General features: G+C 34.0%; 1 protein-coding gene across 19 annotated transcripts in view; it reads left to right on the plus strand.

Moving 5' to 3' along the window:
- The window catches only part of Sdccag8 (SHH signaling and ciliogenesis regulator SDCCAG8), a 239476-nt gene that overhangs the window by 147886 nt on the left and 75470 nt on the right, over nucleotides 1–16120 (plus strand). For 17 of the 19 annotated variants that reach the window (XM_048809228.1, XM_048809230.1, XM_048809229.1 and 14 more), the window contains one exon: nucleotides 8881–9012. The exons of 1 other annotated variant lie outside the window; for it this stretch is intronic. In XM_048809228.1, the coding sequence (XP_048665185.1) occupies nucleotides 8881–9012 (132 nt within the window). Of the gene's footprint in view, nucleotides 1–8880; nucleotides 9013–12045; nucleotides 12870–16120 lie in introns of those variants that run through there. One more of the 19 variants, XM_048809235.1, reaches the window with a different exon arrangement.

Below are 16120 nucleotides of genomic sequence, written 5' to 3' on the forward strand. Positions count from 1 at the left end.
AAGATAGTAATTATTCTAATAAAGAATGCAGATAAATCAAGCAGTTTAAAAATCTTATGTTGATACAGCTAACAAATTTTAATCTATTCTATAATTTTGCACAAACACATACAAAAAACCTATCTTTAGGTCAAATAATTAGGGAAATTGAAAAGACAAAGGTGCTTCATGTACATTATTTAATTCTCACAACAGCTTGAGATAGGAATTATTATCTTTTTTTATAGATAAGGAGACCAAAACTGTGTAACTGGTAAATGGGAGAGATAAAGTTCTAACCTAGATCTTTCTGGTTCTAAAGTCTATATTACAATAATTATAATATTTTACATCTAGTACTTAAGAAACCTCAGATTCAGTGGATGTGGTGGTTCTTTCTACCTACTCCAGAGGCTAAGACAAGAGAGTTACTTGAGCCCAGGAATTTGAGACCAGCCTGGGCAACATAGCAAGGCCCTATCTGTTAGGAAAAAAAAGAAAAGAAAAGAAAAAGAAAGGGGCTGGAGCTGGGGCTCAGTGATAGAGTGCCCCGCCTGGCATGTGTGAGGCACTGGGTTTGGTCCTCAGCACTACATAAAAATAAAATAAATGTATTGTGTCCACATAAAACTAAAAAAGTATATATATTTAAAAAAAAAGAAAAAGAAAAAGAAAGAAAATTCAGACCACAGTGGTGATGGGGAAGATTAGAAGGAAAAGATGACCTTTAAATTTTCATGGAGAATTGCTACCCTTCCAGCCAAGGTTAACCTGTACTCTGTGCCTGTTGGCCCTATTTTTCCTCCTCTAGATTAATTTACCCTCTACAAGTCTAGTGAATTTAAACCTTGGCTCTTCTCCACTCCTTTCTTCTTTCAGCTCCTGACCTAAAGTGTTTTCCTCTGTATCTGACACATAGGTGGCACCCAAAACATATGAATGAATGAATGAAACAAACAAATAGGTGGGTTTTTACCCCCCATACCCTGATACGATTTCTGATATCTACCTATTCTTTTGTGGATGGCAAGCAGGGTGCAAAAAAGAACAATTTGGAATTCAGAAAGAACTAGATTTGAGTCTTAGTTTGTCACTTAGCTGTGCAACCTTGAATATGTTGCCAAATCTCCCCAAAGCTCAGTTTCTCCGTCTGTAAAAACATTTCCAAAATCATGTTGCAGGATTGTTGTGGGAATTCAGACAATATATATAGAAAAGCAAACATACTTGCATATACTGTCATCCCTCAGTATCCAAGGGGGATTGATTCCAGGACCCCTTTATATACCAATATCTGCAGATGCTCAAGTCCCTTATATAAAAAGGCATAGTATTTGTATACAACCCACATAGCATTCTCCCATATACATACATACACACACACACACACACACACATGCAAATCACACTGTTAACATGCATCACACACACACACACATACACACTCGTGTTTTTTCATTGTTGGGGATCAAACCCAGAGCCTCACACATGGAAGGCAAATACTCATCTCTGAGGTATTGCAAATATTATAGAGCTGATTCAAAATATAAAAGAGAGAGATGTGGCCCTCTTCAGTATGCTTTGATTCATCTGTATAATACTTGCAATGCCTAATACATAATATATAAATGTAATGCTATGTAAATAATTATTACACTGTATTGTCTAGAAAATAATGACAAGGAAATTGTGTCTTTAGGACAGACCCAACATTCTTGTCTGTGGTTGGTTGAATTTGTGGATGCAGAACCTGCAGATAAGGAAGGCTTGGCATGTGGCAATACACACTAGCTGCTATTGTGTCACTGGTGGCATTGTTTTAAGGGTCTTGACTGGTAAATCGGGTAACATTTCACTAGCTCTTACCCTTGCCAGGGAAGTTCTGAGTACCTTTTCTGACAGATATAATGCCAGAATCATAGTGAAACCCTTTTTAAGAGCCAAGCAGCATTAGTAAAAAGTGGATCTGGTTGTGTTAGAGGTCAAGCTTTCGCACCTGGTTTGGTAATATTGTTGGATTAAAATAGTCACCTGTTTGTAACTTTACAAGTTAATTCAAAAATAAGGCCTGAAAGTTAGTAAACACTTGGTGAATTGCTATGTAGTATTTTTAAAATTTTAAGTGCTCACAAAATTTACAAAAAGTGCATTTTGTGTGTTTCACAAGAAAGTAGTAAGTAGGATAAATTGTGATTTTTGGTTTGTCTGTTTGTTTGTTTGCTCTTAAGTTTCTCCTGGATTCCTACTATGACATTTTCAAGAATTCATTCTTGTGAAATTTAACATTCCATTTTGATGTTACCTTCTGCTTTAAAATCATCTACAGAACTTGAAGGCTCAGAGTATTTCTTTTTAAATAAAAATTATAAATGTAATAAGAACTGAAGAAGCGCTTGATGAGTATGCTTTGCATACCCTGTTCCAAACTTTGATAAATATTTTCCCTATACTTTGAGATGAGAAAAAGCCTGGAGTTTCTAAAGTTTGGTCATTGTGGAGTCTGAGTCTCCACAATAAATATCTAATCCATATGGTAATTTTGATCCCAATTTTCCTCAGAGTAAACTTTTTCCTGAAAGTAAGTGTATTTATTTTGTATCGATCAGTAATTTAAAACACATATTTTTAACTCTCCTTTCCTTACAGCAATATTTTTGAGTTTTATGTTATTCAAAATGCCATAAACAAATGGATTCCTATCATTTAAATAAGCTTTTTTACTCACAAATCTCATCTTTTAACAAGAGCTCATGCAAAATCGCTAGAAAAGCTGAAAGCCTGGGCTCCTTGTGCCCATAAACTCTTACTCTCTGCTTAGCCTCATGCTGGGTTGCTCTGTGAAAATGTTTTGAAATGGTATCTTCGTGTGTGTCTGTTGTCTGTGGTTTCTCCCCCAAGTAGACAGTAAGTCGCATTATAACAGTGAGGATTACTTCTGTTCTCTGGAAGCCTCCATAGCGATTTGCACACAGGGTACTTTCTGCACTGTGTGTATTCCACACTGTGCACGTAGTGGTGTCTGCAAGCCCAGGGTTTGTGAATGGCACATCCCATTTTAAAACTAAAAATGAAATGCTGATTCTGTAAATTTTTTATAGCTTGTTTTTGACCATCAGGCAAGAGGATTAATTCCATTTTGCTTTTAATTGGCACCAGGCAGACATTCTCGCTGATTTTAGTTGAAGCTCACATAAACTTTAGTTACCCCTTCGGTCTGTATTCCCCAGTACTCCGAGAGCTTCTTACAGTTATGGGGTTGTTTTTGAAGGAGATAAAGGGAGATATTTAAATATCTTGGTAAAACTGTGATCTTTCTTTATCAAGTGAAGGAAGTGTTCCTTCTCCCCAGGCGCTTAGATGAATAAGCAGTAAAATGTTAACAGTGCGATTTGCATTGCGGATTAAAACCTGGCCAGGGAAGAGCTCAGAAAGGTGGACGCTGGCTGGGAGTGTCTCTGCCAGCCTTGAAGTGCATATGATATATGCTGGAGGTCAGCTGTGTGCTAGGGCTCAGCCTTTCTCCCCTTGAATGCTGAAAAGGACTGAAGAGGGCACAGAACCAGCATCTACGCGGTTTTGCCTCTCTTCTTTCTTTTCCGTCATTGTCACTTTCTGGGTTGCTAAGCTTGTGGATTGATGTCTAACACTGCCCATTGTGTATTTGTGATTTGCGTTTTGTAATTAAGAGGAACAATGGGAGTCCATGGGGTCTCCTTATATATAATGGTTGGTTTAATTTGTTTCACTTCTATCTTGTTAATTGTAAATTGATCATTAAGATTTGAATTCTAATCTGTCACCAGGGTTGTGAGTATTGAGGCTAGAGCAATGATCCTGGTTTTAATCACTGATGATGAGAAACAAATTTTATAATTTTGGTACATATTGCAGTTCATATATTTTAACACTATATTTTATGATGTTATAAATATTGTTAAATGACTTTTAGTGTAGTTTTACTGTGTGGACTATAATGTATAAATTATATTACTGTTTTGGCAACAGTAGGTATCCAACTGTGTGAGTTTAATTGAAGTAAAGAACACACACCCGGTTGAACTGTTTTTTTCCTCTTGCGTGTTTAGATGATGTTAGGTTGGGATACCACAAAAATTATGTTCTGCAGGAGGAGACTGATAGTGGCCTTCTGCTGATTATTACCAAAAGTCAAACCAGAATCTGAAAATAAAAAATGAAGATGTCATATTTTCCTTTTAAAAGCAATTATCCTTGTATTCTAAATTATAGTAGTAAAATATCTTATATTTCATGCAAATGCACTTACATAATATAAATGGTATGTAAAAATGCAAGGCAAAGTTTATGCTTCCATAAAGCCAAAAATTACCTAAATTTTCTATGAAAATGAACTGGAGTCAATTATCCTTTTATATGAGACTAGGATAATCACACCACAAATGTCTCTCTAAATTAAAATAGAAACTTGTATGTTTACTCTTTGAACTCTGCAGTTTAGTAGTTATATGGCAATATCATGAGCTCTACATAGGTAAAGGATATGCACATACACATATACCAAATTTTTATTGAACAATGGAAATTGCTATGCAAATTACCATTGTAAGTAAAGAAAAAATATAAGAAATATTCAAAGCAGAAAAAAATTGTCATAACAAAGCATGTTATGGAAATATGTGCTTTACAAATAATATTTTTATTTTTGTAATTATGTAACACACCTTCAGTGTAGGAAATTTGGAAAATACAAAGAAGAATTAAGGAAAAAGAATTCCTGAGCCATTAGCAGCCAGAAATAACTATTATATGCTTTATATCCTTTTGACATATTTCCATTTAATCATTTTCCATGTGTATGTAAATGTGTTATGTGCATACACATTTATATTGTGATTGAGATTATGCTACATGTACATTTTGCATCTGCTTTTCACTTAATATCTCATTAATGAACATTTTTCTACATCAGTAAATACTCTGGAAACAAAACTTTAATTGAATCATTTGTATGCATAATAATTCATTAGACATTTAAGATGTTTCCAATTTTTAGCTATTCTGAATAATAATGTGACAATAACTTTGTACATAAATCTGAATTTTTGATGATTCCCTCAGTAGAGATGCTTAAAAGGGATTGCTAGTCCAAAGACTATGAATCCTTTCAGTGTGTGTTACTTTGCTTAAATATTACACTAAATTCTCCTCAGCATATATATAACCCATCTGAGTATGTGACATTAAAAAATGAGAGATGAAAAAAAAAAAAAAGAGTGAGAGGCAATATAGCACAGTGGGTAGAACTACCTACCCCTTTAGAGTTGGATAGACTATTATTTGTATGTGAGTCTGGCTATTTGCCATTTGGGTAACCTTAGGCAAATCATTAAATTTTGTATATACCACATGGAGAAAAGGAAATGAACAATTACCTTATAGATTAATTGAGATCACTAAAGTAAAGAATGAATTTCACTATCTGGTATAGTCATATAATAAATTTTTTATAGTAGTATCTGCTTTTATTATGAATTTCTTTGAATAAAAATAAAAGTGAATATTTTATAAATATTTGTTAACTATTTATGTTTTTCTTCTGTAAATATTTTTCATATTCCTTGTACTTTCCTGAATTGTAATTTTGTTGGAGTGAGGTTAGCACCTTATTTAAGTACTATAATCAATCTATTGATAGATTTCCAAATATTATTGATAAGTTTCCAGATATTGGGTTGTAGAGCAAGACTTTTTTCTAGGAATAATGCTACAATAAATATTCTCACACCAACATACATTTTTCAAATATATGATTTTTATTTGTAAAAACTTTATATTTTATATTGTAAAATCTTTTGTTGTTGTTGTTTTCTTCTTTTCTTTTATTTTTTTTTATTTTTTATTTTTTTTTTATTGTTGGTTGTTCAGAACATTACATAGTTCTTGATATATCATCTTTCACACTTTGCTTCAAGTGGGTTATGAACTCCCATTTTTAGCCCATATACAGATTGCAGAATCACATCAATTACACATCCATTGATTCTTCTTTTAAAAAGTGCCTTTTTGCTTGAAAAGCACCTGAGAATAGATTGTTCTTCTATGCCTTTTTGTGATCTGGTTAAAGATCTTTTTTCCTTTTGAAATTTATTTTATGAAATGATAGAATATACTAATTTTGGAAGAAGTACTAAATTAAAACTGCCTTCTAGATTCTTTTATATCATATGTGATTTTGAAAGGAGAAAAATAAGTTGTTATTAACTCATTTAGACTATTTCAAATATGAGTAAATTCTTATCTGGAAAAGCAAATGTAGATGAGTACTTGATCTGAGCTTGAAAATGAGATAATCCATGGTCTCATCTATAATAGGAAAGGTGAGGTATACAGCACAATTCAAAAGGATAAATTACAAGCTAACATATGCATGAAGCCTAGAGATAATCTCAAAAAATATGCTGATTTATTGAGAACTGGAAGGTATTAATCTGGGCAAATTTCCTTTGGGCTGACATTTGAACCAGGATGAAAGCAAAGTAAGGATGAGGTGAATTAAAAGTGAGAGATTGTTCCATACATGTGAAATGAACAATCTGAGATGAGGTTTCCCTTAGCAAATCCAAATCCTTTCCCGACCAGAAAAAAAAAAAAAAGACTATTTCACCTAATAGAGGAATCCTTCCTTTGGAAGAAATTAATTTTGCACCAAAAGTCTGTAAACTTCAGGAAACAAACTAATTGTTAACCTGGAAAGTACAAATAGTATAATATATAAGAATTTTAAAGTTCCAATTCTAACTGATAAGGTGCCACCTAGCAGGTGTGAGAAGATGGTGGCAGTGGGTAGTGACTTAAAATTTAATAAAATGAGGACAGGGATATAATTTTCCTTGAATATATGTCTTTTTTGATCTTCAAAGTTTGAAACTTGAGATCATCATCTAAGATGCTAAAAATAGCATATTTCCAGAAGTACATCAGTTATCAACAGATGATATATCTGTGATCCCAATGAAATTCTTTAAAGCAGAAAGGAAATTGGGATTATTGTACCTGATTTAGTGCAGTGGAGAAAGGTGAATCTTAAGTCTTTACAGTGGGGGATCCCTGTGTACAAAATAAAGTGATCTGCTCTCAATTTCAGGAAAACTTGGAAGATAGGGGCTGAAACCAAAATTGACAATTCCACCTCCACCCTGTGCAGCCAGGTGACTGCCCCTCCTCCACACAGAAAACTAGGTTTTTCCTCTTTGAAGAGATTAAGCCCAAGAGCTCTGATTATAATAGGGCGCTGAAGTTAGAATAGAGGGATTCAGAAAAGGTATGCATTTTGAAAGAGAAAATCTTCACCGCAATTTTCACTCAGTTCCCAAACCACAGAAGTCAAGGTTTCACACAAGAGCAAGAAACGCAAAGTTCCTTCTGTTGAGAAATAAAGTGTCAATAGTGAAAAGAATGACATATTTATTAATATTTGGGAGTCTCCTATGGGGAAAGATGGCTTGACACTCAATCAGCCTTTTCTAAAAGTACACTGGTTTGGAGAAAACAACTGTACACAAGTGTACATGTAATCATAATATACTATATTGGAATGCAAAGACCAATATTTAAGTAGTTTTTATAATGTTAATACTGATATTATTACTGAAATACTGGTAATTGCATTGGAAGCTGGGAAGGAGGCATATAAAGAGTCTCATCTTCATTTGTCATAGGTCACTAGAAGTTTTTCTTTACTGATAAAACAAGAGTTATGGAATGAACACACCTACAAATATAGAGATAAACACCAGGAAAAAAAAAAGAGGTTTACAAAAACTAATAGTATTCATCTCTGCTTAGTTTGATTGAGAGGTCTCCGGGCAGGAGACTGCTGTTTCTCATTATTAGGCCACTTAGAACTTGTATTAATTAGGGTTCTTTAGAAAAACGGAACCCACAGGATATCTGTTGATCTACCAATCAACAGATCAATCTAACTCTAAGTCAATCTAAATAATAGGGAAAAAAAAGGTTGATTGATTTAAGAAATTTGTTGCTACCATAGTTAATGGAGGCTAGGTAAGATTGCAATCTTCAGGATAGGCAGGCAGGATGGGGAGCCCAGGAAGAGATGTGGTTCACGTCTAGATGTCATCTGCTGGCAGAATTCTCTTGCTCCTGACAAGTCAGTCTTTGGAGGAGTCCTTTCCACATTATGGAGAATAATCTGCTTTATTCAAAGCCCACTGATTTAAATGAATCTCATCCACAAAATACCTTCACAAAAAATATCCAGAATAATGTTTGACCATATATCTCAATACTATGGTACAGTCTAGTTCATACATAAAATTAGCCATTGCAGAACTAGTTGATTTTTAACCGTATACCATTAAATTGGCTATGTTAACTAAAATAAACTTTTATAGAAATGAGGTATGGGATTACTTCTGGAACAGCTTGATAGCGGGGCTACAGGAAGCACTCAAGAAATATTTGTTTGATGAATTCTAGTCTTTTTTAAAAAAATATTTTTATTTGTAGATGGACACAATACTTTTATTTTATTTATTTTTATGTGGTTGCTGAGGATAGAACCAGTGCCTCACAGGCAAGTGGTCTACCTCTGAGTTACAACCCTAACTCCAAATTCTAGTCTTTTTATAAAGAGAGTTGATTATTATCACTTTTTCTTATTCCTTAGAGAAGCCATTTTATTGGAGTAAGTTATATTATTTCTGTAGAGACTTGAGTCTTTACAACGCATATATCCCCCACTAGCATTTTGAAATTTCTGAAGTATTTTATTTTACATCAAATAATTTTAATTACAAAGTTATGCTAACGTATGATTTTTAAGATAATGTTAAGATTATACAATAAAAATATGCTTTATTTTTAAGAACATTTATTATTTCTGTGATTTTACCTCTTTAGATCTGAAATAGCTCAACTCAGTCAAGAAAAAAAATATACATACGACAAACTAGAAAAGTTACAGAGAAGAAATAATGAATTGGAGGAACAGTGTGTCCAGCATGGGATAGTACATGAGACAATGAAGCAGAGGTAATAAAAGTTTAATAGTATCTGATGTGCCATATTTTGGATGTGTTTGATTCACACAGAGGGGAATTTTGAAATATGACTCAAAATCTAATACTTCTGTGTATTTATGCTCCCTCAATTTAAGTTGCTCTTATAGAGAAGAAGAAACATTTCCTTATTACTATTCTCTATATACCTAGAATTAGATTTAATATAGAATAGTGGAGAAAATAGCCTTTAAAGCCTGAGTTGGTAATATTGTATTATGGAGAAAATTCAAAACACTTCTTCTAAAAATTAAGTTTTATATGCTTTTTATAAGATAAAGCATGTAGTAGTCCTAAAGACATTAAATATTTTATGAGAGGTTGTGTTCATAGTACTAGAATCAGGATTTGACTCTAAACCCTTTGCTTCTTTCTAGTGGTGTTACTTTAGGCAAGTCACTCAATCTATCAGAGGGTCTGTGTTTTCAACTCTGTATTGATGCTAAGAATGCCCACTTTGGTAAAAAATTTGAGTAAAGCATCTGACTCATAATAGCCACCAGTAAATGTCATCAGCAATTATTTTCTTCTTTTTCTGGGTGGAAAAAAAAAAAAACAGCTCAAACAGATTAATGGATATTCTTAAAGTCACAGACTTCAAACTTGGATCTTGATCTTTTGACCCCAAACTTCTTCTTCTTTTTTTTTTTTTTTTTTTTTTTTTGGACAGTATTGGAGTTTTTTTTATGTTTGCTTTCTTTTGTTTTTGATAGCAAACACAGATCCTTATTGTGTTTTATGATACCATTTCTAATTTCTGTGTGATACGTGATTTCTCAAGAATAAAAATCTGGATATTGCATATCCAACAATAAGTTGGTTTCTGCAGATTTGGACTTTTATACAACAATCAAATAACAACAGTAGTCAGCCTTCCAGTAAAGATCATTTTCTTGGTATCCAGCTCTCCATCGCTACCCCATCCCCCCAGCCACACCATGCCTTCTGTCTTTCAAAAATAGTTGATATAATTTAGAGAAAATTGGGGCTGGGGATGTGGCTGAAGCGGTATCGCACTCTCCTGGCCCGGGTTCGATCCTCAGCACCACATACGAACAAAGATGTTGTGTCCGCCGAAAGCTAAAAAATAAATATTAAAAATTCTCTCTCTCTCTCCCTCCCTCTCTCACTCTATCTTTAAAAAAAAAATTAGAGAAAATTATCCTACCCCCTCCATAAACCCCTTTTATTTTTTAATTTAAAGTAAACATAGCATGGAGGGGTAAGATAATTTTATAGCTTTAATTGCTATATTGAATATATGAAAAGCAGTAAGAAAATAGTACCACTTTTAATCACTGAAATATTAAAGTACAGGTATATCTGCAAATAATCATTCTTTCTTTCACTTGTTAAAATAGTCACTTAAGCCTAGCTAGCCCCTGTTCTAGGCCAGGAGTCAGCAAACTTCCTATAAAGGTAGAATGAGTAATTATTTTAGGCTTTGCAGGTCACACAAGGTTTCTGTAATAGTGTTTTTTGTTTTGTTTTGTTTTTTAGACCCTTTAAAAGGTAAAGATCATTCTTAGCTAGAGAACAAGTCAGAACAAGCCAGACATTTGGGCCCATGGACCTTAGTTTTGCTCCTTTATGAGGCAACTAAAGCATATTTCTAATATTTATTTTAAAATTGCTATATTTCTTTACAGTTCACAAAATGTACTCATGCATATTATCTTATGTATCTTGAGGCAAACCTGTTATTATCATCTCAATTTCCAGATGGAGAACTAAGGTTCAGAAAGATAAATTTGCCAAGTAAAGGTCAGAGAGCAAATTAATGACTCATTCCTTCAACAAATATTTATTGATTGCTACTATGTGTAATGTTCTCTACCACGTGCTGATACTAAAATAGCAAAGTAGATATGAATTCCATTCTGGTGGAGCTTACATCTTTACAGGGAAGGTGAATATTGACAGAAGAATTTCATGAATATCAAATTAATTACAACAATGATTTCATAAAAAAGCAATATGCTGTGTGGTACAAGAACACTTAATAAATGGTCATATTCTGATTAGGAAAAATTTCAGTGAGAAAATAACACTTAAATGTGTAAAGGATGGGGTAGGGATTATTAGTCTTCTAAAAGAGGAATTGACAATCTTTGCCCCAGCCCATAACCTATTTTTATGGCCCAGAAACATACTCTTATTCATTGACCTGTTGCCTGTGGCTGCTTTTGTGCCACAATGTCAGGATGTCAGGGTTATAGTAGTTCAGTCAGTGAGTCTTCTTGGCCCACAAAACCTAATATATTTAATTATCTGGTCCTCTCCTAAGAGAATTTGCCAATTAAAGACAACTATAAAACTGAAGATTCTGACATAGGAAAGCATGGTACTTTGGGGAAACAGAAAGAACTGTGTATTTATCATAAAGAGTGACATGTGATGAGGTTGGAGACCTACAGGCATGGCCTTTAAGTTTTTGTTGTAGACTTTTTATTTTATCCTGTTATTAATGGGAAGAAATAAAAAAATGTTTTTTAAAAATAGAGGTGAATGATGGGATCAGATTTGCATTTTAATAATAACCCAGAACAGATAATGGATTAGCGTAGAACCATAGTGATTATCTAAGATCAACTAGGGAGCTATTAGAGTTGTCAAGTGATGATGGTGGTGGTGGTGGCTTGGGCTTGATAATAATGGGGATGAAGAGAAGCAAATAGATTGGGAAATTACATAGGAGCTAGAATCCACAGGACTTAATTAATTGGCTCTTGGTTGTGGAGAAGGAGAGCATGTCAAGAACCTAGCATGAGCAAGGAGTGTCTAGTGATGTTATTTATTGAGAACTAAAGAACACTTCAAAGAAGTAGGTTTGTGGTTGAGATTGCCTGGGTTTGGAATAAGACCAAGTGTTAAGTTTTCACCATGTTGAATTTAATGTTCAAATGCATTGTTCAAATGGATATGTTGAATAAGCAGGTGGACTTAAAGGGGAAAACTAAGGATGTAGGTCTGGGCTGGTGATAGAAATCTCCTTTGGTCTCTGAAGGATATTCCAAACTTTGGGAATAAATAAGGTCACCAGAAATAAGCATAATAGGAAGAAAGAAGGATTTATTGATCCCAAGAAACACCAACACTTTTAAAGGTAAGGTAAACATTGAAAGAAGAGATTGAGACAAAGCAACCTGAAGAATAATTAAAAACTTAAAGAGCTTGTTGTCACACATATGAAAGGATGGAAATGCCTAGGGAAAAGGAAGTGATCAATCGGATGCTGCTGAGTTAAGTTAAATAAGACTGAAAAGTATCTACTGGCCTTTGATTTACAAGCACATCACTGGTTACATTAACAAAAACAATTTTAGTTGAAGAGTAGGTGGATTCGAAACCAGATTACAGGAGTTGAAAAATTAGAGTGAGTTGAATATCTGAAATAGCAAATTTAAACCACTTTTTTATGAGGTTTGGCTGCAAAAGAAGACAGAAAGCAAGAGAAACAGAGGGACCAACTGTTGGTGGAGGCATATTTTGGAAGGACCATTTTAAGGCAGGGAATTTTTTTGATTTTAAGTTGGAATAAATGTAAACACATTAAATTCTGACTGTAAAGATCACTAAAGATGTAAAGATCAAGATTAATTAATGATAAAGAACCTCTTGTGTCCACATAGGCAACCTAGGGAAATCATGATAAAGATGGCTCCCTCTCCCATTTCTATTTTAAAATAATTATTGATTCACATATTTCTCCCTGGAAAATAGAACCCTGTGAGAGCCCCTCAGTCTATCAGAGTAAACAAGGCCTCCAAGTTCAACATTCCCTTGAACACTAGTGTGATCTCATCTGCTCTGTACTGTGTTACCAACCCCCAGCAATCCTATGTGTTGTGTCAGTTATATAGTTCTGCATAGTTCTTTTCCTTTTATGTAGTAATGTATTCTTTAAATGATATATGTATATAAATCATTGTCTAGAGTCTTAAAGCTTCTGATTGCAATGTAACAAACTCATAATGAATTTAAATTTGAATATTCTCCTATAAACAAGCCTCAGGATGATTTTTACCAAATCCACACATTTTATTTTTTAAAGAATAATTTATCTTTTTAAATTTTTTTTTTTTACTTACCAGTGGACCTTTTATTTATTTATATGTGGTGCTGAGAATCAAACCAAGTGCCTCATACATGCTAGGCAAACACTCTACCACTGAACTACAATCCCAGCCCCAATAATTTATTCTGCAAGAGCCAGTATTAAAATACAAAATACATATTGACTTTTTTATAATTTGACATTTTAATTTTGAAATTAAGACTTTAGTTTAAGACTAAGATTTTTAGTTTCAAAAATAATGCTTGAAAATAGAAGGCTGACATCTTAACCTATATTTTATAATTTAATAACAAAAAGAGAAAGCCACAAGAGTAGCAGCTGAATTAAACATTCAAAAAACAAAAAAATTATAAAAGCATAACAGAGCTATTTTTGTTTTAATTCTATAATATGGGTTTAATTTAAAATCTACTTTTGAATGATAAAACATTTATGCTATTGGTCAGTTATATGTTTTTCTTAACACTATTAACACAGAAAGGACTTAATTTATTAAATGAAATTGTGGTATTATTTACTAAATAGGAAAGTTACTTTCAAAATAAATATCAAATTACAATCTTTATATTTATCCTTATTTTAAGTAAAATTATTTTACTAAATTTTGCTCTTTATCATATATAATAATGAAGTGATTTAATAAATTTCTAAGGGAGTTCATAGAATTGTTTCTATGAAAGGGGTTCCAGAATGAATAGGAATTTGGAGATGCTGGTAGAGAAAGGCAATGATACAAGATTACTGAAAACAGAGATGGGTTGGGACACCAAGCATTGAGCCAGGGATTAATCTTGGAATAGGAGAGGAGCATCTCTTACACTGCAGCAGGCAAAAAAGAGAATATGAGCTTATACTATAAGTAGAGACCAGAGGTAGCATATTCTGTGTTTACTAGGCATCTGTTTGGTGCCTGTTTGGACAGGGGATTCAAAGATGAAAAGACTCTACTCTGCCTCACTACCATGGTTACAGACGTCCTCTCTATCTGGGCTGGTGTGTTAACTTTCTAACAGAAGTATGTGTTTCACTATAACACATACTTCTGTTAATTGGCTCACAAAGAGAAAAGGTTTATTTTGGCTCATAGTTTTAAGAGGCTTCTGTCCATGATAGATTGACCCTGTTGTTTTGGACCTGTGGTGGCTCATTAGGGAGAAAATGCATGGCAGAGCAAAACTGTTCATCTCATGGCTGGAAAATGAAAAACAGAGAGGAAGAGAAAGAGACTGGTGATATGCTTTCCCCTTCATGGACACAGTCCAGTGACCTAAAGACCTCTTACCAGGCCCCACCTTTTAAAGTTCTACCACCTCCTAGTGGTGCCAAGCTGAGGACCAAGTCTTTAACACATGTACCCCTGGGGGGCAGCTGGTAAAGGCATCATGAGTTTGTAGTGCAGAGTAGCTGTAACACTACCTGCCATCTCCTGGGAGGTCACTCTGGGCTGTTCTCATGCCTCCAGAAACCCCAGAGGCAAAGAGAAAGAATGTCCTTGAGGACTAGCCTCACTTAGCAGCTTGGGCAGGAGTTGATTGTCCTGGGTTTTTGTTTTTTTGTTTTTTTCTCTCTGATTTATATAAACCAAAATCATTGCTGATATTAGATTTGGATATGGTTTCAAAACTTCCTCCATCCTTGAGGAATTTTCTTGAGTTGGATATTTCTCATTTAGAAGAGCTATCAAGCTCCCTGAGTAGTGACAGCTAGATGACATATCCAAAATTATAGGTCTTGTCATCAATTCTTATGGACAATTTAAAAGCCTATTAATTGATTATTAAATGATGAAATTTAGTTTTTATGAATCAAAACAACTTACTAAGAATGATAATATATTATTCTGCTGGCTGCTTCTTTGCCTTGTAGAACCCCCTGGGATATAGTATAAACTCTGATAGTGTGACTTCCAGTGATCTGGGGGGAAGGACATTTACTTGTTACTGTGTTATCAGTGTTGTACTGAGGTCAAATTTTGGTTTTCAAATGCTATTATTCTTGCTTTTAATTATAAATTGCTGTTGATTTAGCTTCATCATCATAATAATTGAGTTTGTTTGGGGTTGTTTTGTTAACCCCCTCCAGTGCAGCATTGTAATGGTTTCCCACAAACTCCATTTCAAGTACTCTATGAATTGTATTTCAGAAGTAAATAATCTGTATCTCTTTTGCTAAAGCAGATGGATATATAATCCTCACCTCCTATCTTCCACATCACCACTGATTTCCTGTAGAAAAGGACTCCTTTGGTGATGTGCTGTTTGCAAATCTGTGTGTTTCGTTGTTGTTTAATAAATGATGACATACTATTAAAAGTAAATCAACAAAATTCTGGGGTTATTTTAGATTTATGTGCCATTATTTACAATATAAAATCATGTTATTTTTACTAACAAAATGGCAAGTGATTCATAGATAGCTATTTGTTTATTTTGGACATATTCTTTATATTAGAGTTTGTTTCACTGACCTTGGAAATATGTGGATTATGTAGGCTGCATCACCTATGGAATCTAACACCAAACCACCTGAGAATATTATGTAGAAGAAAGGAAGAATATATGATAACCATGAACAGTTTGGCAAACTTTTACCTATTCACCCAAATTATACCAATGTTATAAACCAGTTGGGGTTAATAAGCAATCCCTTTAAAGTTCATTGTTTTATGCATTACTAATAAATCCCTAAGAGTACTTAAAGCCACATTTTATTTTATTGGGAAGACCTGAAGTCAGATTGCTGCCCTCCAAATAACACAGAAGGTTTCTACCCGTTGGGAGCTAGAATTTTGGTCTGGGAGTAGAGAATAAATTATTCAAAACAGCCTGTGCAGTTACTGTAGATGGAACAGGCAGATGCTATAATAACTGATCACCTGAGAAAATATTAAGTGAAAAACTGACCCAATAAGAGAAACTTAGGAAAATGTCAAAGCCATATTTTTGTAATTTATACTTTTGCCCATGATAGGCCAGTCCTGGGGGGGGGGGCGGGCGGGGGGGGG

The sequence above is a fragment of the Marmota marmota genome, unplaced genomic scaffold (assembly GCF_001458135.2).
Source record: "Marmota marmota marmota unplaced genomic scaffold, marMar, whole genome shotgun sequence".
Taxonomy (NCBI): Eukaryota; Metazoa; Chordata; class Mammalia; order Rodentia; family Sciuridae; genus Marmota; species Marmota marmota.